Raw genomic sequence first — 22,683 nt, forward strand, 5'->3', positions numbered from 1 at the left:
AAAATATCTTAATTCACTCAATATTGAAATGCTTTTTGAAATGTTATGTTGGCTGTATTTTAGATTGGCTCTTTCAATGTCCACAACATCGATATGATTTTGCACTTGATTCCCAAGCAGCATCGTTTTAGTTTATTTTGATTTAATGATACTTTATTGACCCTTAATTGGATGAGCAGAACAGAATGAATAGATGGATGGATATTTTATTGTGTTTGCATTTTATACATCTTACATAATGGTTCACATTAGGTCTACTGACAGGATATCTACATAAAAATGGCTTCGTGGGGATTGCTGTTCCTCTGTTCAACCTCAGTACAAATTGTGTTTTTGGTATTAAGCATACATGTGAAACTGCAATTCTGTCAGTATGGTTAGATTGATTATCACATTTCTGTGCACTACCATGTGCACAGAAATGTGATAATCAAACTTTTGATTATTTGATCAAAGGTAGAATATTTAACTTACTTAAAGAAAGCACATCTTTACAATAGCGACACTGCAGATCCAAGAGTTGTAGTTACTTTTAAATCTAATGATGGGCTCAAATCTCATTGCCATCTATAGGATTATGACCACTGACCCCTCGGCTGATTTAAGGAGAGCCATGGGAACAGGAGGCAAATCCTTTCAAGGGGTCAAGTGGGAGAAATTCAAAATGATTGAAGGTCAGAAAAATCTATTATATGACGCTGATTGAAAACATTTCATTGAACCTCTTGGCAGGGGGCCGTATATCTGCTGTATGTGAAGGCATGGGGCAAAAAGGACTATAAAATGGTGGAAGCAGAAAACTCAAAGGGTCAAAGGAGTAAGCAGGTATGAAGCCCAGAAGATTTTTATTTAATCTACAGACCATGCTCCTGGTAAAGGCTGGACGACAGCATCACACAAAGGAAAATCTATCACTCGCTCTCAGGGATTTGATTCTCACAGTTATGGAGGTTCAAGAAGGTCCAACTGATGTCAGCTATCAGAGGTAAGACTCAACATTTATGCCTTTATATAGGATGTGAGGGGTTATTACACCACTCACATCCCAGTGTTGTGTTTTGTGCCCTGTAATGCTGCAGTACAGCTCGGTTATCCCAAGACTCAAGCTACTGATCATGTAATAATAAGTGAGAAGAGAATCAATATGATGCATAATGATCTGAAATGCAAGTGGAAAGCTTTACTGCTTTAATGCACCTCTGATTTTTAATAACTGGTCATGAAATGGTAATTTCTTTCAAATGGGATACCAAGAACAGTCATTTGGAGAAACAGCTGCACATTTTATTATTCAATATCCCTGGGATACCAACTGTAATTACTGAATTCATTTAAGTGCACACTGAGCCATAAATGTGAAGTACTCTGTGATAAAGCTCGCTGCCTCAGGCACTCTGAATGAATGTTTTCCTGAGTTTTTAAAGGCCATTCATAAATCATTATTTCTAATGTGGAATTTCAGCTCTATTCTCACTTTATCGCACACACCCCTGTGTGCGATAAAGTGCTGTGTACTGTGTACTGACACGTGTGTAGCTTCAAATGCTTAAATTAAACAGGATGGCTAAGCTGTGGATCTGAGGAAGAAAATATAGTCGATGGCCTGGTGTCATAACGTCCACTTTGGGAAGAGCACGTGCAGCCACACCATTAAAGGTCCACCCTATAATAGTCCTGATTTGTTAATGATCACACATATTTCATGCTTACTGTAATAAAGGAGGTCTGCTATCAGGTAAAGTTCTGCTTAGATTTAGCTGTATACATTGTTCTTGTAGCTTTAAGGATTACTCTCAGCACATGTAGATACACTATGGTTTTCACGTTTCAGCCACTTTCCCCCAACATTCCTTATCTCTCTTTATCGTTTGTGAATAAAGAGTCAAATGCCCAATTTGTCAGTTTGAGGCCATGCAAAACAAAACAAATCAATGTTTAATTTAAAAAAAAAAAGCATGTTTGCCTTCAGGTGATATTTGATTGACAATTTATGTGATCTGATGGCCACAGGAAATCCATCCCTCTTAAAAAGGTTTACATTTTGTCATATGTATACAAAGAAGAGACAAAAAAAAAAGAAAAAGAAAAAATGAAAAAGATGGGCCGTCAAACGCTGCATACAGTGTAAATAAAAACAGAATGCAGTGATTGGCAAATCTCAGATGCTCATATTTTATTCACAATAGAACAAACATGTTGAAAATTGATCATTTTAAGAAACATTAACTCATTTTAAATTGGATGACAGGATTATGTCTCACAAAAGAAGGGAGATGACAACAAAATCCTGTAAAAGAACAAAGAAACCATTTTTACCTACTTGTTATATTGGCAACAGGTCAGTAACATGGTTTGGTATTAAAAACAATCTTAGAGAGGCAGAGTTTCTCCCAATTAAAAATGGGCAGAGATTCACCAGTCTGTAGAGACAGTGCCCAATATTATCATAAAATGAAAAGATTCAGTGGAATCGGGAGAAATCTGTGTGCAAGGGATAAAGATGAAGATTACATCTATGTAATTTTCAGGTCCTCGGACCGCACTGAATTAAAAACCGACATGATTCTGTCATGGAAATCACCTGATGGACACATGAACACGTTCAGAAATGACTGTCGATATGTAAACGTGATCCAGAAATGCTGCTGTCTTCTCTGAACCACAGCAGCAAAATATTTTGGGAAAACTTGAAAGCTTTAATACTAAACTGGACAAACTTTTTGAGATGTGTTTTTGCCATTGATTTCAAAATAAATGAGCATTTTTCTTAAAATGATACATTTCCCCAGTGTAAACATTTGATATGAGTAAAATAAGGGTTTATGAGATCAGCCAATCATTGCAACCCCCCCCCCCAAAAGAAACCAAACACCCCCCCCCAAAAGAAACCCCCAAACAACCCCCCCCCCCCCCCCCAAAAAAAAAAAAAACAAAAAACAAAAAAAAAACCTGCTTCATTTATTAGCTGGTACCTAGTCTTATTACTCCAGCTTTAAACACCATTAAAATTTTATTGAACGGAAAGGTAGACATATACATGCGTGACTTTTAATCAATAACTAACACAATGAGAGACCCGCTAGTTAACCAGGGTGAATGCCAGTTTTTGCCCATTGAGCGCTAGGATAGGCTCCAGACACTCAGACGACCCTAAACTAGTTAAATTAACATAATGGATGGATAACTGTCGACTGGACTAGTGATGATGGTAGAATTTGTTAGTGATGTTTTGGGTAACAACACATAAAACTAATATCTTTAAAGAACAAGAAAACAACACCAGGTCAAAATTCAAATATTAGCCAACAAATCACAAACATGACGTCTGTTTCACATTGTAAAGTATGTCATGAAGCAGGTACTGCATATGAGTGGTGTGCTAACATATTACAGCACAGCTCTGCTTTGAGCTGAAAAGCAAAGTTAGCAGGCTAATAATGCTAACACGTTTAGCAAATTTCCATTTTTATGTTGATCATTTTGGGGTCTTTTTTTAATTTCCAGGAATGACTTTAGTTTTTGCGGATAAAAGATAAAAAAGAAAGTTTAAAAAAAAAATTATGAGGGAGTAATCCAGCCGACAGCTGCTAAATAAAGATCAGGAAGCAATTTAACAAGTACATGCCCGTCGACAGCGTGTCAGCAGAGATATTTATCTATTTAAGGTACATACCATTTTGCCATATCTGCTATTAGCGAGTCTGTGGTGACATGGAGGGGACGGTCAGAGAAGAAACAGACATGAAAATGTCATCCTTTTAATTTATTGTTTAACCCATTCATTTTCATAATGGCTTACAATGTAGGTTAGAGGCTGATCACTGACCTGATCAAACAACTAAACTGGATGTGCAAGTTAGTGTGCATTTGTTTTTCTGCAGGATTTTTATTTGTATATAGCAGAGAGTAAATTATATGCAAAAGCCCTCAAAGAAAACAACATTCACTCTAAACATTCACTCACCTGTCATGATTTTAGATCTGGCTTACGTGTTATGTAATTCTAAAGATATGTCAAGTTCAAAACCGTACAAACTGTGCTCTGACTTGCTGTCAGAGGCATTGTTTTGTTGCTCCAGCTCTAGAAAACATGATATTGCAACTGAGAACAGCACCAGAGCAATTATTTTCCAGAAGACATTGAGACTTTGACTAAAGAGCCCCCCAGATTCTGTTCCCACATTACTCCCTCCTCAAGATCTTCATCTTTGGCAGAAAAGGCCTTGGGCACCATCTTCACTCTGCAGAGGCCTTGCATTGTAACACAAGAGTTTATTCAGTCTGTAACTAATCCTCAGTCTTTCTCTGTCATTCGGCCTCACCCTCTCATTGAGGACAGGGTTTGTTCAAGGTATAGCTACGAGCTAAGGCTGCTGTTGTTCCTGGTTCATTGGGAGGATAGGATAGGAATCTACCTGTATTGACATACCTTTACTCCCTCTCTCACATTCTTCGGTAAATATCTACCTCAGTTTCTTTTCAAGCTTAACAGCTGATTTTTAAACACTAGTTCCTAAAAATATCAGGGATCTTAAAATGTACGTGGGAGCTGCCTGGTGGTCCTAAGATCAGTTTGACTTCAGATTCTGCAGCCCGTAAGAAACAACTGGTGGATATGTCCACGAGGTATGACATTTACTGTTACTGGTTACATCAGAAACTAACATTTCCAGAATGACTGCTTCTGTTCACTAGCAACAGCAGCAGTGGCGCGTTTGTATTCTTGCAGGCTTCAAATGCACAAACGGTGTTGCCTGCATTCACCTGTGCACATGCTTGTTTGAACACTCAATAGTTAAATGAAAACAGATCATAGTGAAGGCAGCCTTTGCCATGGGCAAGCTCAGAAAGCAGGGCAAGATGCCCGTTCTGTGCTGTGAGCGGTGCTGTATTTTATGTCCCGTACAGACAGCCAAACATTCAGAGAAAAGACTGATGGAAGGAGGAAGAGAGGGCTGCCAGCTGCCAGTGACTGCACCAAGTAGATCTTTCGAAACCTGTTCCAGCAGGTTTTTCTTTCTTATTGCTGGGCTAGCTTGGACGAGTGCCACACACACACACACACACTCAAAACATGAGGATGATATTCCGAGCTGCCAAAATCTGAAACCAACCCATCAACCATTTCCATACACATTTAAACAGTCAATCTAATCGAAGTACCTCACTATCAGGTATAAGGAAGTGGGAGGTGCACAGGTCCACAGGAGAAATAGACTTAAGCTGTCAACAGAGGTTAGAGGGCTGAGTGAGAGAACCTAACTGGGACAAGAAAGAGCAGCCACTGAATCCAAAAACTAGGTGAGTTGATTTACTAGTTGTTGTATCATTGTAGGATCTTTACCTTACAATATAAAGTGCCTTGAGGAGAGTGTTCTTGTGATTTGGTGCTATGTAAATAAAAGTGAAATGAATAGTTGTGGTAAATTTTTGTAAGCTTTCTTTGATATTTTCTGACATTGTTATTTTTATGCTTACCATGAGTGAGTTAGTTTATTATCCTTCTATTAATGGCAAAGTTGCAGCACTGCAGTATTGCTGCTGGCATGGGTGCAGGAGAGGAATCCTCATTAACCTCTGAACTTTGAGTGGCAACGTTCTCATGCCAACACAACTGTCATCGGTATCATCCAGGCCATTAACAGATCTGCCTGCTCTTTTTTTTTTCCCATAACAACAGACTTCGAAGTGAATTACCCACCTTCACAATCGTGTGCGTAAAACTTAGCTTGTGGGGAGAAACAGTAATAATTTAGCTTTGCTTATTCTGACAGTTGACTGCTGACATATGCATCAAGCTTCCTCATTTTTTGTAGAAAATGTTGGCGTAAGGAGGCATCTATTCCAAACAAATTGCATGATAGCAAGCAGTTAGAAAGAACCCCTATACATTATGTAAGCCTCACAACATCACCCAGAGAGAATTTCAGCCTGCAGCAAGAGAAGCATTCATGAGAAAATGAACAAATTTTACTTGATACCTTATAGTTAGTGACAGCCACCAGATTTGTTTCCATTAAAACAACTGACATGTGATCTAAAGGGTTTAAAGTAGTTGACTAAAATGAAAACAGTAAATAGTCCAGCTGGATGTGGATGTCTTGGAACATTACCTTAATTTGCACACCCCCATGGAATGCAAATACAAATGACACATTATGCAGCAGTCAAATCCCACATGAATTCAGGCCAGATACTGATTCAATACAACAACCATAAATGTACCACCCACTTCCTGCTCACCAGACCACAAACTTTAAAATCATCCGGTCTGTGAAGACGTAACTGAAAAGCAACTCAGCTAGCCAGACAATTGGTATCTCGTCTTCAGCTTACCTGTCATTTAGCTGTTTGCGGTTACTGGCACTGCCTCAGATCATGAGATTTGCATATTAGGATTTCATAATGGGCTGAGAAATATGTGAAGAGTGGAATGGGAGTTCTTGAAATGCTGAATCACTGAGACTGAGTTTAGAGGGAATAATTATTCAACTTGACAAATGAAAATTTATCTGCCTTCTACTAACACAAAAATAAATACTACTGACCTACATACCACATCTTCCACATTAATTTCTGGGCGTGTCCTGTATGATCCTGTGAAACTGGCAGCAGACCCTTTGGATCCTGTGGGTTGAGGGGTGGCACCTGCATGGCTAGTCCTTGTTGTCTACATCATTGGTTATGTGTCAAAGAAGCATCCATATGGATCCCAAAACCTAAGGTTTCCCATCATAGGGTTTTATTGTTAATACAACTGCCCATGTTTTAAATGTGATAGCTGGCCAGTGTAAGTGATTTAAAATAAGTCCATCATCTTCTGAAATTCTTGCCCATTCTTTGCAAAACAGCTCCAGCTCAGTCAGATTAGATGGACAGCGTTTGTGAACAGCAGTTTTCAGATCTTGCCACAGATTCTCGATTGGATTAAGATCTGGACTTTGACTGGGCCATTCTAACACATGGATATGGCTTTATGTTTAGGGTCGTTGTCCTGCTGGAAGGCGAACCTCCGCCCCAGTCTCAAGTCTTTTGCAGACTCCAAGAGGTTTTCTTCCAAGACTGCCCTGTATGTGGCTCCATCCATCTTCCCATCAACTCTGACCAGCTTCCCTGCCCCTGCTTAAGAGAAGCACCCCCAGAGCATGATGCTGCCACCACCATATTTGACAGTGGGGATGGTGTATTCAGAGTGATGTGCAGTGTTAGTTTTCAGCCACACATAGCGTTTTGCATTTTGGCCAAAAAGTTCCATTTTGGTCTCATCTGACCAGAGCACCTTCTTCCACATGTTTGCTGTGTCCCCTTCTAGTTTGTGGCAAACTGCAAACGGGACTTCTTATGGTTTTCTGTTAACAATGGCTTTCTTCTTGCCACTCTTCCATAAAGGACTACTTTGTGCAGTGCACGACTAATAGTTGTCCTATGGACAGATTCCCCCACCTGAGCTGTAGATCTCTGCAGCTTGTCCAGAGTCACCATGGGCCTCTTGGCTGCATTTCTGATCAGTGCTCTCCTTGTTCAGCCTGTGAGTTTAGGTGGACGGCTTCGTCTTGGTAGGTTTACAGTTGTGCCATACTCCTTCCATTTCTGAATGATCGCTTGAACAGTGCTCTGTGGGATGTTCAAGGCTTGGGAAATCTTTTTGTAGCCTAAGCCTGCTTTACATTTCTCAATAACTTTATCCCCGACGTGTCTGGTGTGTTCTTTGGACTTCATGGTGTTGTTGCTCCCAATATTCTCTTAGACAACCTCTGAGGCCGTCACAGGGCAGCTGTATTTGTACTGACATTAGATTACACACAGGTGCACTCTATTTAGTCATTAGCACTCATCAGGCAATGTCTATGGGCAACTGACTGCACTCAGACCAAAGGGGGCTGAATAATTACGCACACCCCACTTTTCAGTTATTTATTTATAAAAAAAAATGTTTGGAATCATGTCTGATTTTCGTTCCACTTCTCACGTGTACACCACTTTGTGTTGGTCTTTCACGTGAAATTCCAATAAAATTGATTCATGTTTGTGGCTGTAATGTGACAAAATGTGGGAAAGTACAAGTGGGCCGAATACTTTTGCAAGCCACTGTAGCTGGAAATGTGCCGCGGGCACATTCATACATTTGAATCAGCTACAGCGTCTTGTCCACAGCTTGTCAGCTTTCACATGCGATTTATTTATTATTCATTCCACTGACAGCCATCGGTGTTGTTTCTGTGACACAATCATTAGAGAAGAATTTGCATATTATAAGCTCAATTTGTCACCATAGGGCAGGGCAGAATCTGACATGTTACTGTTGAAGGTTCTTTAAGTCAAAATGTTTTCATTAGCATTGCATAAAGGTAAGGGTAAAGTTTATTTATTAAGCGCTTTTCATAGACAGGTAGTCACAAAGTGCTGCACACAGATTAAAATAAACAGTACAATAAATAGACAATAAATAGCAAAATGCACAATATACACAATATAGAGTTTAAATGTAAATTAAAAAATCTAAAAATATGAAAAGCATTGGTCAACAGAAAGCTTGTTTAAACAGTAAAGTTTTTAACTGTTTTTTAAAGGATTCCACAGAGTCAACCAAACGTAGTTGTAGAGGCAGACTGTTCCACAGCCTTGGTGCCACAGACTGAAAGGCTCTGTCCCCTTTCATCTTCAGACGTGTTCTGGGAGCAACCAACAAACTCTGAGTCTGTGAGTGGAGACAGCGAGCAGTAGTGTATTTTGTGAGAAGCTTGGATAAATAATCTGGGGCTTGGCCATTTAGTGCTCTGTACGTTAAAACGATAATTTTAAAACGAATTCTAAAATCTATTGGGAGCCAATGTAAAGAACATAAAATAGGAGTGATGTGAGCTCGCTTGTTAGAGCGAGTTAGTAGTCTGGCTGCTGCGTTTTGTATAGCATATATTACTGCAATTAAGTCATTGAGTGTGATTGGAGAAAAATAAGTAAATGACCCGGGACAACAAGGGGCATCTTCATAGGGGGAGGCACTCGAGGAGATTTTGGATCTCAAGTCCATCACCTTATTTACAAAGTAATTGAGGAAAGTGCTACAATCTTCGTCAGAAAGTAACACAGCATGCTGAGTTGGAGGAGAAACAATACTGTTGATAGTATCAAATAGAATTAATAGAATAAAATGGTCACTTTCATTCTTATTGTTTCACAGTACATTAAAAATAATTGCAATTGCAAGACTCATATAATGATAAAGAATAGATGTTAAATGCTCATAAAATTTCATCATCTTTGTCCAGTTCCACTGAAGCACATACAAACCGAACCACCTGACTGAATTTATCAAATATAACAAAATAATAGCACAACAAAACCCATTTTAATATTCACATTAAAAAGTACACAAATTGAATTTTTTCATGCATAACATCCACCATCCTACATCTACTGCTGCTTGCAGAGGTCAAAAAGTATATTATACAATATTTTCTATATCATGATTAAAACTTATGTGTAGATGCAACCACAGAAATTGTGACACTTTGTGGTAAAATCTACACCCATAAAAAAATAATTTCCAATAATTTAAAACAAGATTATTTAGCTTGAATAATTTACATAACAAATAACCCCGAACTGAAGATCAAAGGGTTGCAGCATTCACTCTTAGCACAAAACTCTGATCTTGTGTTTAATTTGGACTATTCTGCCTCTATGTATTAAACATAAGAAGCCAAGTGGTCATAATCTAACAATAAATGACACAAACTATCTCAGTAGTTAAAAGCCTGGTTTACAGTTAAATGCTAGTTAAAAGAGGCTAACTGTGTAAAATCCAGGAAAGTGTCAAAAATGGAAATGCATACATGCAATACATTATTTGTTCATGTAGAGTATTACAAGTATCACATGCTCTGTTAAGTTTAAAGAATTATTTTCTAAAATAAAATAGAAAACTCACTAGATTGCTGATTGTTAAAAGGGAATGTGAGTTGGAACATTTAGAAAGCATAAGAAATAGAAAGGAATAGAATAAAATAGCAGACATGAGAGTCATGAAGCTCCTTGAAACTATTAGCGCACAATTTTATCCTGACTTGCTGATGAATCCTCACAGCTGACCTATTTACAGATTTAATACTTACACAAGATTAGTCACTTAAATTTCTGTCTCTTGTGCATTAATAGTCATCCAAAAGTACCATAAAAAGCATGGACAAAATAAAAAATCCTTTTCATATATGAGAAAGATTTTTAAGACTGAACAGGTATGCGTTTTTTCATTTTGGGTAAATTTCACATCAAAGTCTTGGTAGTGTCATGTCAAGTGTAGGAGCCTCTCAACCGCCCTAATACATGTATACTTTCATGTTTAAATAAAATGGAAATCATGAACACTGATCTTTGTAACATTACAAAACTTTTTTTGTTTTTTTGTGCAAAATGAGCAAAGAGATAGAGGAACAACCTCTCTTTTTAAGATAGATGCAGTTTTTAAAAACTACACAACTTTTAGGTATTGATTTATGGAAACACAGATAAGCACACATACACACACATTATGGCCACCGCTACAGCTCCTTCTTTTCTTACTAAAAGTGCATCCGTTCTAGCTGGTGACAGTGTCTGTCAAGCAGATGAGAGGATTTGTTGCCACAGTGATGAAAACGTCAATCTCTCAGCTTTCACCTCGACACTTTAGCCTCCTTTGATGTGAACAGAAAGAGCTACGATTGCTACTTCTCTCTTTTCCACACACAAACTTTCTAAGAGAGGCACTTTGTCCGCCTCAGCATTACTTTACTTTACGTGACCCAGCGCCACGGTTTGTTGGCAGTTTTAATGAGCTTGGTTTATGTGGAGGCTGAGGTTACCTTTACTGGAACCAGGGCCACGTGTCTCACACCTCTGATGGGATCACATAACACTTTCAGATAACCCTCCTGACCCACATACGTCCACCAGCACTTTGGAGTTTTAATGCTCTGGTGGTGAAAATGAACTCAGCTGTTCCCACGCCTGCATTCGTGCTGTCAGATTTACAGTAGAGAAATGACTCACACGATATTATCACAAAGGATCAGTGAACAGAAGTGCTTTCCCCAAACATGTCAGAGTTGATTCCTCTTATGTGGCAACAGCAATATGAATCAGATTTCACCACCGTCCACTTGAGTTTTCTCGTCATGTTTTACTCCAGAATGAAGGGAATTGTGTTGGTCTCTAGCAGAGACCAACACAATTAGCTTAGCTTAGCTTAGCATGATACTGGACACAGGTAAAACACAAAACCCAATGCAAAACAACAACTTCAAATTACAGTCCTGTGCAAAAGTCTTGAGCCACCCCCTCATTTCTTTAAGCCAGATTTTTTAGTAGTAGTTGAACAATTGGTTTTATCTTTGGACATTGGCTGCTTTTTCACTTAATTTAGCCCTGTCCTTGTACCCGGTCATTTTCAGAGGAATGTTTAGTTTGTTTGTTAAGCCATTTAACAATGTGAATCATTTGAGGTCAAAAGGGGCACCCACCCCAAGGAATAAACCAGTGTTGTGTCAAAACATAACAGACAACTTAGCAAAGAACTGATTTTAAATCGCATGTTTAGGCAATTTGTTACTTATAACCTGTTGTTCCAAGTAGTTGATTGTTGTTGTTTTCAATCTTTAGTTTTATGTATGAGAAATGCCAAAGATAATACAGTTTGACAGACATGAAATGTTATTTTAGCACCATCAAGGTGGATCCAAAAGAGTTATTACAGTAGCTGAAAACTTGGCATTTCTCAGTATAGTGTTCAGTGTGTCTTTAAAAGACTTAGGAAACCGGATCGGTAGGGGGGAAAAGGAGAATTCACAGGCCTAGAAAACTCTATAGCAGATGAACAGTATCAGTATCATGTCATTTAAATGTATGAAAATTTACCAACTACCTCAGACATGTAGTTGGCTCTTCAGTTCTGTTTACTCAAGTGTCATTGGAAATGTTCTCAGTGAAAGGATGGCTGTCGAGAAACAATTCTTAAAAGATGGGAAACAGGGAGAAGAATGGAAAAAGCTGGACAACTGGACTGAAAATCAGTGTCAACAGATATTATTAATTGATGTATACAAATCCATTATGAATGTCAAAAGAGAGGTACACGGTGAGTATCTGTAGAAGTCCAGTCCTTGAGAGCTACTGTCCTGCAGCGTTTAGATGCATCCTTGTTCCAACACATCGGAATCAAATTAATGGCTTGTTACCAATCCTTTGCCAAACTTGATGGCAAGTTGAAGAGGTAATTCAGCTATTTAATTCAGCTGTGTTGGAGTATAGATGGCTGTCTCGATGGAGTTTAATAAATTCAGCCACCTGCTCCTTGCTATGTAAAATATAACAGGACACTGGCGTAAATGCTTGATCATCTCACACTTCTGTTTAATCAGTTTTCTTTTTGACGTTTATTCAGCTGTGTGAAAACTATAACTTTAATCTCAACCAAACCGATTTACTCACGAACTAATAAAACACTGAAAAAAGCCAAACAAAAACATTAAATGCATTTGGACAGCATTTGTCGCGTCGCTGTGACGTAATCGGCCTACAAACGCGGCATCAGGAGGGTGCAGCCTATGAATTTGGACACCCCCTGTATCTTGAGGACTGGAGTTGGAGACCCCTGGTCTACAGCCATCTTTAAAACACAGTGGAACACTATGAGCCTTGGATTGGCCTCCCCAAAGATCAACATTATCGACAGTGTGGACTAATCTTGACAGAGAACAGGACAAAATGCAGCCAAGATCCAAAGAAGAGCTTTAAATGTCTTAAAGACTAATTGAAGAAATTACAAGAAAGCTTGCCTAAGGCTGCGTTAAAGATGCTTTTGCGTTGCACTGCATCAATTTCCTATTTTCCTAGCAAAATATAAACAAATGTGAGCTTTAACTGCACAGCTTTTGCCAATTTTGTCACATCCTAGCAAGCAGTGCAGTCTTTAAGCTGTGCACTGCTAGCTTAAACTAAGATAAGCTAAGCAGCTGCCAGATACAACATCATTATATTTAGCATACAAAAATGACACCAGAGTCAGTCTCGTTGTCTTATTTTGGTCCAGCAGCATTTAAGTTTTTACTAAATTACTTTCACAGCTTTTTTTAACGTTCAATTTGACTAAAGCCCCTGACAACAACCCAAACGTTTCTCATTTAGCTTGTTTTCACAAATGTCTTCACAGCAGCAGGTTTTGGTGCAGGATGTCACAGTCACTGACATTTTCCCCGAGCAGCAAATCTCATCATCAAACATCACCCCCTCAGGTGAGTCTACACACCTGTGAACCCTTTGGAGCCTCACATCAACAGATGGTAGAAACAGAGGCAGCCGCCTCTGGCATTGCTATTTTAACCCAAAATGACCTTCTTTTTTTTTTTTAATGTAACACTGCAAATAAACCAGTTCTGAATCTGCTTTGAGTCACATCTAGCTGCTATCTGCATTTCTGTGTAGTGTTTCTGAATTAAACTGAGTGAGTTTTTCAAAAATAACAAGAACAAAGTATATGAGGGCGGGGATTGTACAGCTACCCACTTGCAGACAGATACAACTTATGCCACTTTAATGCTTATTAAATAGAACTTAAACTACTGTCAGGATAAATAAACCCGTCTTAAATCCTTCAAAAAGACTTCTGACACATTTTATTTTGTGGCCACACTCTAAATAACAATAAAATAAATAAGAATAGTAATAAATAAAGATGGCACACTTCTCTGTTTACCTTAGGGGATTCCCTGGAAAAACTGTTATTGAATTCTTTGTTTAAAATTAAAGTGGAGAGATGGGTGCCACCTGTTTTGCAGCAGTTAGCATATTTGTATTTCCAAGTAAATCCAGCCTGTGTCAAATCACTGTGATGATGGTTTTCACACCACAGACCAAAGAAGGCAGCTGCTTCACCCAGGAAAAGAGCAACACCTTGAGTCTGAGAACTGCAGCAGTGAGCAGGAGGCACAGCGCTGATGGAATGATCAGTTCACGGTCAGGGCGAGGGGACCTGGACGCTGACCGTTTCCACCCGTATCAGCGACAGTTCAGTGACGGAGCAGTGACAGAGTGCCTACAACAGTGCTCTTCTTCCTTTAGCAGTCTGCATGAGGTGTGCAGTCCTGGCAGTCATTCGCACAGCAGCGATATGCCACCATCCTGGGACCAGTACAATGGCAGCATTCAGGTTTCTATCCTTATGATACTCTCATTTTATCCTTCCATATTAATAAAGTTTTGTACAGCCAAAAGCAGCCTGATTGATTTGACACAGGAAGATAGACAGGCCAAAAAAAAAAAAGATCCACCACATCACAGCAAAAAACACTGTCTTGAAAGCTTCTCCAAACATTTTTCCTTCATTTACTTACATTTGCAGAACTCATATCCAGAGCTACCAGGCATACCTGTGGATCCTCCCTGTTTTCTATCTCAGAGCTATCCATCCTACAGCTCAGCAAGTCCTCAACAACAGGTGAGTGTCCTGCTTCAGGCACTCAGAAATGCTTTAGAGGACATGACATTTAGGACACGAGTAATATCTAATATTTGCATTTATGATATGGTGTGCACATTGGACTATAACACAGTGGTCAGATCATGATTTCTTCTCTGTTCTCAAAAGGTCTCTTCTAGACTGTATCCTAACAAGGACCAGTCCAGCACCTCAAAATATAGTCTCTCCAGCCAGTCACACCAGGACGACACCACACAGTCCATCTTTCCTAAGCCCATTTACTCATACAGGTCTGAAGCTAAATCTTTTGTCTACCTTTTTTTACTTACTAATATTTAATACTGTCCGTGCTATCACAAGCAGGGTAGCTTTTTAAAATATATAATTATAAATAAAATTCTTTATTGTGGCAGCATTTTGATTTTCATGGCTCTGAAGAACAGCAAAACAGGAAGTCTCCCAGTCAGCGAGATCTACAGCTTCATGACTGAACACTTCCCATATTTCAAGGTACCACAACGTTATTATTAAATACTTTACTTAAGCATGTTGGCTCACTGAGACCAAGGTTTCTTTTCAAGAGACATTTGTGTGCTAAAGACATTTTTGTTTTAAGGGTAAACATACAGACACGTGATATAGAAACAAAGCATGTGACATAGTCACTATGACCCAGTGCTTTGAGTTTATTTTTGACTTTTGATTCTCTTTCTTGGATTTAAGTTTTAGCTTTGTATTAGTTAGTCCTGAGTTTTGTATTTTCTAGTGCATCATAGTTTATTATTTCTAGTTCCTGATTCTTGTTTTGTTACATTAGCTCCCTTTCGTGACCAGTCTGTTTCTAATCTCGTCTCTGTGTCTTGTCATCAAGAGCTCCTGTTGTAGTCTGTCTAGTCTCTATGGTTTGTCTCTTCAGTCAGTCATATTTCCATGTTTGTTTATTTCCAGTCCCTGTGTCAAATTCATGTGTCTCAATTTTGGTCTCAGTGTTTGTTACTTCCTGTTTTATTTTGATAAATATATAGTACTTTTTCCTTTGGGAAGGTACCATCTGTGCAGTCTGCAATTTTGTTGAAGAAAGATGTTGAATCTATTTAATATTTCTTGAAAAATAATTGATTTCTGTGCATTTTTTTCACACTGCATCAAATTAAGGTTGATTACGTCGATTAAGCATCATGAGGTGGAGCGTGAGGGGTGGTTCCCTATTTTTTATTTATTTATTTTTGTTGTTGCTGGGAGTTGGAACCCTATTAGTTAGGTTGCTTAATATTTATGCTAAGTACTCTTTAAAAAACCAGAATAGGGAGGATGGTGTAGGTTTAAGTTTATTAGATTGATCAGTATTGCTGAACTATGAAATTTTTTTTTTGCATACAGGTATAACAGAATAGCTTTAGTGTAGTTGTTGTTTTAAACTTGAGTATGAACTTATACAAAATGCAGCAAGATATTAAAAAAAAACAGTTGTTGATTAAAAAACACTATATCGGATTCATATCGGTATCGGCAGATATCCAAATTTATGATATCGTATCGGACATAAAAAAGTAGTATCCTGCCATCTCTAGTCCTTACTCCAGATTAGTCGCTGCTGTGTTCACAGCTGTCTCAACTTCCTGTGTCTGTCCCAGTCTTCCCTTGCTCTTTGTTGTGTTCTTGAGTATACAAGTGTCTCTTGACACTGAACTGACATGTGGGACTTCATTGTAATGGGCTTCCTAAATGTTATTCTGTGTGTTTAATTGAAGTGGAACCATGAGTGTACACTCAAAAAAATCTTTATGCCCAAAATGCTGATTAACGAACTGATTTGGTTTTTCTTTTTGCGAATTTAAAGTGTAAAAGATTCAATATAATAAATTACCATTAAAACTTGATTGATATGTGTGCAGTTTATACCAAGCGTATTTTCCTTAGTGATTAATTAATTAATAGTAGTTTAAATAAACAAACTTTTCAGTACTTCAGAAACGTTTTTTAAGGGCAATTTTGTAACAGCTGTTCCAGGGTAAAGGACAGAAAAATACAATTGTTAACAAACGTAACAGAAAATAGTTGTAAGACAGTAGCTCATATATTTAAATGGAGCATTTTTCATTATTAAGCGATTTTAAGTGTTTTACTGATATTGCAATTTTTTTCTGGGAGCCATGGAAATCACTTCATGGGCTTGGGAACATTTCTGAAAACCCATGCCTCCTTTCCAAAGCTGTTCAGTGGGCTGAATTGGGGACTTTGCTGGCCCATTTCTTATGTTTAACACCCCTGCTATACATCATTTGCTCTCAGTTCTCACGCACGGTATTAATTTACAAATAAAACAGTGATGCACTTTTTTGTTGGAGGGAGGTATACATATCAATGCATTGCATCCTTTTTTTGGTGAGGAGTTCTAAGTAACAGATTAGATTAGATTAGTTACGCTCATAAAATACTCCACATCTAAAGGAGCCAGCTGAGGTGGTTCGGGCATCTGACAAGGATGCCTCCTAGGCGCCTCCTGGGTGAGGTGTTCCGGGCATGTCCCACCGGAAGGAGGCCCCGGGGCAGACCCAGGACACGCTGGAGAGATTATATCTCTCGGCTGGCCTGGGAACGCCTTGGTGTTCCCCCGGATAAGCTGGAGGAAGTGGCTGGGGAGAGGGAGGTCTGGGCTTCTCTGCTTAGGCTGCTGCCCCTGCGACCCGGCCCCGGATAAAGCGGAAGAAAATGGATGGATAAAATACCTTTATACTTTTTTAGTGGATAAAGCCGCATTGTGTCAGAGCTGATGTAAAAACAGAGATATATAAATAATAAATTTTTGTATAGCAGTTGACAGATGTGATCATGTTAAAAATGAATGCCTTTATTCATTAATTTTGATAAATGAGGCAGCTGCAGGGTTGGACTTGAACCCTGCAAACGACAAATATTTTACATTTTCCAGCCATCTATGAATCAGTTCAATAGGTTCAGAGTAACTTCTGGAGGGAGCTGAAAGACTTGCTGCCATTCATATTAAAGATGGCTTATAGATGGCTGTTTTCCAAACAGCTGCCTAAAAAAAAAAAGAATGAAAAAAAAAGTTAAACATATGCTGCAGGGCTCGAATATACATGAGACAGATGAAATGATATTTGAAGAAAAGTTGGGTTCACTTTGTAAAAGCTGTTTCTAGATACGTCTAAATGCTTCAATCAACACATCACTTATGTGCAGTTCAGTGGACACTTGTTATGGCATGCAGATACCATTTACTGGCAGAGCAGATGGTGGCAATATTAATATACTGTGTGTTGTAATATTCCCTGCAGGGTGGACTGAGTACCCTGATTTTATTAGATGGTTCACAATTAATTTATAGTTGCTCTCAAGATATTTTAACAAGAATGTAACACATGCAGCGGAAGACAATCAGGCAAGTGAGGTCGAGTTTCTTTCAAAGTCATACTCAAGATGTGGAAAAAAAAAACTGTGGAAACTATGGAAAAATGTTCTGTTTGGAATTCTGTATAGGGTGTTCCCCGAAACAATGAATCATAATAACATTCATGAGCCAGCAGGAGAATTTGTCCAGTTTGTTTAAAGTAAAATGAGGTGTCCCGGCAGCCAAGTGGTTCACTTTTAACATAAATGTTCTTCATTTATCTTTTTCTTCCTGTGTTCAGACGGCTCCTGATGGATGGAAGAACTCTGTGCGGCACAATCTGTCCCTGAATAAGTGCTTTGAGAAGGTGGAGAACAAGAATGGCAGCACGTCTCGTAAAGGCTGCCTGTGGGCGCTCAATCCAGCCAAGGTGGAGAAAATGCAGGAGGAGCTGCACAAGTGGCGCCGGAAAGACCCCGTTACTATTCGCAGGAGCATGGCAAAGCCAGGTCAGTCCCGTAGGTATCCAACCTGAGAAATTGCAGAGTAGAAATTAAGGTATACAGAAGATTCTTTTCTACTACTTATTTTGCTTGTTTTACTTTTCCTGTAGAAGATCTTGATCGACTACTGGGAGAAAGACCGGAAAGACTCAGGTCTGTGCCACCGAACCCCAAATCAGGCACATTAACCAGAGCGACCCCCGTCTACAACCCCTCCGCTTTTACTTGTACTCCAGCTGAGCTTCGCCCAGCATGCCAGCCCATTTGCCAGTCACTTTATGCTCACCTTCAGCCTCAGCAGCCCTTCTACCTCCCCCCTGCTGTCACACACCCCAGCAACTCATTCGCCCTCTTCTCACCCTGTGGACAGCAGCCTGCAGCCGGTATCCCATCATCCACTGGAAGCCTCAACTCACCGGTAGCTGGGAAGATACCACCTGTTTATAACAATGCTCTCCAGTGTGATTACAGTGTTGAGCCAAGGACCACCATGCAGGAGTTTCTGCTGGAGGGAGACACCACTTATGACATTGACATGCTCAACCCCAGTCTGACTGACCTTCAGCTGCAAGGTATGAAAGACAGGGACAATACGGAGGGAAAATGAGTGCACCAAGATTTGCTTGTGCAAGCTTCAGCAGATATTTATTACTGATACTGACAAACTGGTTTAAAAGCTGATAGGAAAGAAAAGGGAATTTAGGAGCTGTGTCTTAGTTGCATAGTTTGCCCACCAGAGAGCACTGAAGAGTTGAGTTCCTTGCTTGGTAGACAAAGCCCATCATAATCTTTTACACAACTTTAGATCAGTCTGCATTTCTGCAGGCTGCTTTAACTGTAAAAATAACAAAATAGCAAACTGTTGTGTGAGTGTAGCATCCCTGCTAAATAATGATTGGTGTTGCTCTCTAAAATATGACCTGTGGTTCCTTTTTTGCAGGTAACCTGTGGGAGGAGCTGAGAGTCGACAGTCTGGTGGCAGAACCACAAGTTAGCACAAGCTCGTCCGCTACCTTTGTCCCTCAGAACCACCACATCCAGAGCAGCGGCCTGCATGTCGTGCCTCCCATCAGTCAGACATCAGCTGTGGTTGCCAGCGGTCGTTGTGAAGCGGAGTACGAGGACGGGGACGAAGGGCGAAATGTGGAGCAGCATGGCTGTTTTAACGGACTAAATCCCGTATTATATTCAGGAGTGGAAAGCTTGGCTGGGTATCTGACCTCCTGCACTGCATCCGTCTCTTTAATGTAAACCTTCGCTCTATGGATTTGATGTACCATGTGAGTCTGAACGAGGAATATAGTTTCAAGCAGTTTCACACTACAGTGTATGATTGGTGGTAATTTAAGCCCCGTGGCGTGTCCAGCGGGGTGGCCTTGGGGGGCCCCCCCCAAACCAGACTGGCCACCCCGAAGCTAAAACAATAAAATTCAATGAAATATCAAATGTATGATTATGTTTCATAGTGAAGCTCAGATATCCGAGTGTAACTGAATGCAGCTTCTGCACTATGAGCATCATGTTAGCAAAGGTAGGAGAGCCAAGCACGAAAGACGGCACCACAGAAAACAATTTTTCTGCGAAAGATTAGCAGGTTAACATAGCTGGACTGGCCATCGGGCATACCGGGCATTTGCCCAGTGGCTGATGACTTATTTATTTATTTATTTTGTAACGGCATGAACAATGAGAGGTGGTGGATTGGCCAGATGCTGGCCGATGTGTAAAAATAACTCAGTTGTTTGGTGGTGGCTATGGCGGAGCTTCCACAGAGGCAACAGGTGGATGCAGGAGGAGGAGAGACCCGAGGCGGCCGCCAGTCCGAGTGTCAGGTGAACTGAACTTCAGATAAGAAGTTATCACCTGCAGTCTCTCTGGGTCATATATAAACCAAGTTTAGGTGGAGTTTATTTTCGTTGTGCTGACTTTTTACAGTCAGTTACAATAACTCGTACTGCGTGAGCTAGCATGACAGAGTTTCTATACAGCTGTGTGGGTGCTATGATGTTACTGATAGTGAACTTTATTGTATTCATAAGGTCAGTTAGTAGAGTTGCCAACGGCTCCTTAAAAATGGAATGGTCCCTCATTCAGAGAAAATATTATGCGTCTCGTATTGAGCTGAGAAGAGACGCAGTTTGTCCCGTACTTCAGCTAGAATGAAAAAAAGACACAAAGCTGGAGTTATTCTGTGTCTTTGCTGCACAGCTGCCTCTTCTTCTCTCATCCTCTCACCCTCCCTCTCCTGTTTCTACTTCAATCATGAAACTGATCAATGATCAGCTGATCGGCTTTTCTCTCTTGTTTGTTTATCGCCCACTTTGCGCCAGAAAGAGGAAACCAGCGGATGTCGCCCTAAACAACAGCAGCATGTTTAAGCTTGATCAGCTGTTGTTAGAATTTATTTAATATTAATTTCTAGTATCAGCTGATGTTTGCTGGAGCCACAGCTGTAAACCTGCTGGTCATGATATCAGTTTGTATATCTGGTGAGAGGGAAACATGAAGATGAAACCAGGAGATGTCCTTACTGAAGCATCAGAGCTGTGATGGAGAAACAGGTTTACCTTTTAGGTGACATGAATGAGTTGAAGTTATGAACTGTTTCTGAGAGACTAATAACACCAGGCTCCTTTTTTAAGCAGCTGACAGCTGGTAACTGCAGGGGCGGGTCTAGGAAAGTTTTGCCAGGGGGGCCAGGTAGGGCATTAACAGGGAAAGGGGGGCACAAAGAAATATTTTTATTTCTTATTCTCATTTAAAATATCTCGCTTTTATTAAATAATTATCTGAATCTTGCGAACAAAGTTTTTATCTGACGTAAAATGTATAGAAATCATACATATACCAAAAAGACTATACATCACTGTCACAACAGCGTTTGTTTTCATTCAAAGGCTTTATGGCTTTAATTCCTGGTGGGCTGGTCTGTAGTCAAAATGCCCAATTTTTTGTCCCAGTCCAGCCCTGCAGGTTAATACTGGCAGTGTCACCATGCCAGCTGACTGTATTTCATCATCAGCCAGTGTTGTTCTTTATACATCAATATTACCAAAGTTTACCATAAGGCAGCATAGAAAGTATTTACTTGCTTTCAGGTTTTATTCAAATGTTAGTCTTTTCAGTTGTTTCCTCACTTTTTTCCTGTTTCAAAATCAAACACCAGTTTGTGAGAAGATTATCTTCTTTTTTTAATAGGCAGAAAAAGTTTTGCATTGGCTAATTTCCCAATTGTATGTTAAAAATGTTCGTATTTTAATATTCAAAAATATTTTTGCCCAAAACATATGTGCACTATATGTCAGTAAAAATACTATGCAAATATTGCTGTCCTTGAATGCTGAATAAGCACTGACAAAGCACTGATTGTATCTCTTGTACTTTATCAACAGAGTATCTAAAAACTTTGCACCGTAGTGGTTAAAATCTCATTCTAATAAGAGTTAAAAGTGCATTTGGTTATTAGGTTTATAGGGTTACTGAATTATGGTTAACGGTTGGTAGAATTTTTTTTAACATTATCTGCCAATTACATCTGCCACCCTTCTCCAAATCTGTGCCCCTACCTGGCCCCCCAACAAAAATTTTCTAGACACGCCACTGTTGAAGCCATCGCTGCAACAGACTCTGATGAAATTGGTTGTTGAGATTTTCACTGCATGCAGTCACAGTTCAGCTGATAGGACAGAAGAGCTCGTGTATAGTTATTGTCTGAAACATTTTTCCGCCTCCATTTCTTCTTATAGCTCCTGATGAATTAGACTATTCAGTATTAGAGGTTTACAAAGTGCATGGAGGATAAACTCAGATGGATCAAAACCCCAGTAACACCTTAATCAGGTCATCGCAAAGAAAGAGGTTAACAAACCCCCCCCCCCCCCCCCCCCCCCCCATGAAAACCAGAAATATATCAGTCAAGCGATATTGTTGTTGCTGGAGTTTTTTTGAATCGCTTCATAATTAGCCAAAAAAGTTTGATACACAGAGGATAAAAAGAGAAATGGCTGAATTAAAACTGTAATTAAAGTACTTAATAAGCATAAAGCTCTCTTGCAAAACTATATATATATATTTTTTTGAATGTATCTATTTATTTACACCTCCCAGAGTGTGCTGTCACATTGGTATTTTTGTGTATCCCAGTATTTTTAGGTAGTTTAAGGAATTATCAGTTTTTTTACTGTTTGTAAAATAAATAAATAAATCCAGTACAAAAATAAATGTGAATAAATCAACTGCTCCTGTGTGAATCTGTGCACACTTATGAGCTCTTCTACGTGGTTAATAAAATGAATAAAACAAAATAGCTGTAAACGATCGTGTTAATAACATTTTCTATTATTAGAATTTTTCTCAACCAGCTATGATTATGC

General features: G+C 39.4%; 1 protein-coding gene across 3 annotated transcripts; it reads left to right on the forward strand.

Moving 5' to 3' along the window:
• The first annotated feature begins 465 nt into the window (after window positions 1-465).
• Window positions 466-22,195, forward strand: foxn1 (forkhead box N1). 3 transcript variants are annotated; one of them, XM_026192001.2, is made up of 9 exons: window positions 466-985; window positions 13,190-13,271; window positions 13,889-14,185; window positions 14,378-14,473; window positions 14,624-14,745; window positions 14,869-14,965; window positions 18,109-18,316; window positions 18,421-18,882; window positions 19,251-22,195. In XM_026192001.2, the coding sequence occupies exons 1-9, from the start codon at window positions 828-830 to the stop codon at window positions 19,559-19,561; spliced, it is 1,833 nt and encodes a 610-aa protein (XP_026047786.2). In that variant the 5' UTR covers window positions 466-827; the 3' UTR covers window positions 19,562-22,195. The 3 variants fall into 3 exon arrangements, with proteins under 3 accessions (XP_026047786.2, XP_080145112.1, XP_080145113.1); XM_080288986.1 differs by having other exon boundaries at window positions 467-985; window positions 13,889-14,473; XM_080288987.1 differs by lacking the exon at window positions 466-985 and adding an exon at window positions 5,142-5,301 and having other exon boundaries at window positions 13,889-14,473.
• The last annotated feature ends 488 nt before the right edge of the window (window positions 22,196-22,683 follow it).

This window comes from Astatotilapia calliptera, chromosome 14, assembly GCF_964374335.1.
Source record: "Astatotilapia calliptera chromosome 14, fAstCal68.1, whole genome shotgun sequence".
NCBI lineage: Eukaryota > Metazoa > Chordata > Actinopteri > Cichliformes > Cichlidae > Astatotilapia > Astatotilapia calliptera.

Excerpts from the sequence above, each read along its gene's own strand:
- foxn1 (XM_080288986.1), top strand. The coding sequence starts at position 828 with ATGAAGCCCAGAAGATTTTTATTTAATCTACAGACCATGCTCCTGGTA. Across the intron at positions 13,272-13,888 it reads ATCAAACATCACCCCCTCAG|ACCAAAGAAGGCAGCTGCTT; the intron begins GTGAGTCTACAC and ends TTCACACCACAG. Across the intron at positions 18,317-18,420 it reads CAGGAGCATGGCAAAGCCAG|AAGATCTTGATCGACTACTG; the intron begins GTCAGTCCCGTA and ends CTTTTCCTGTAG.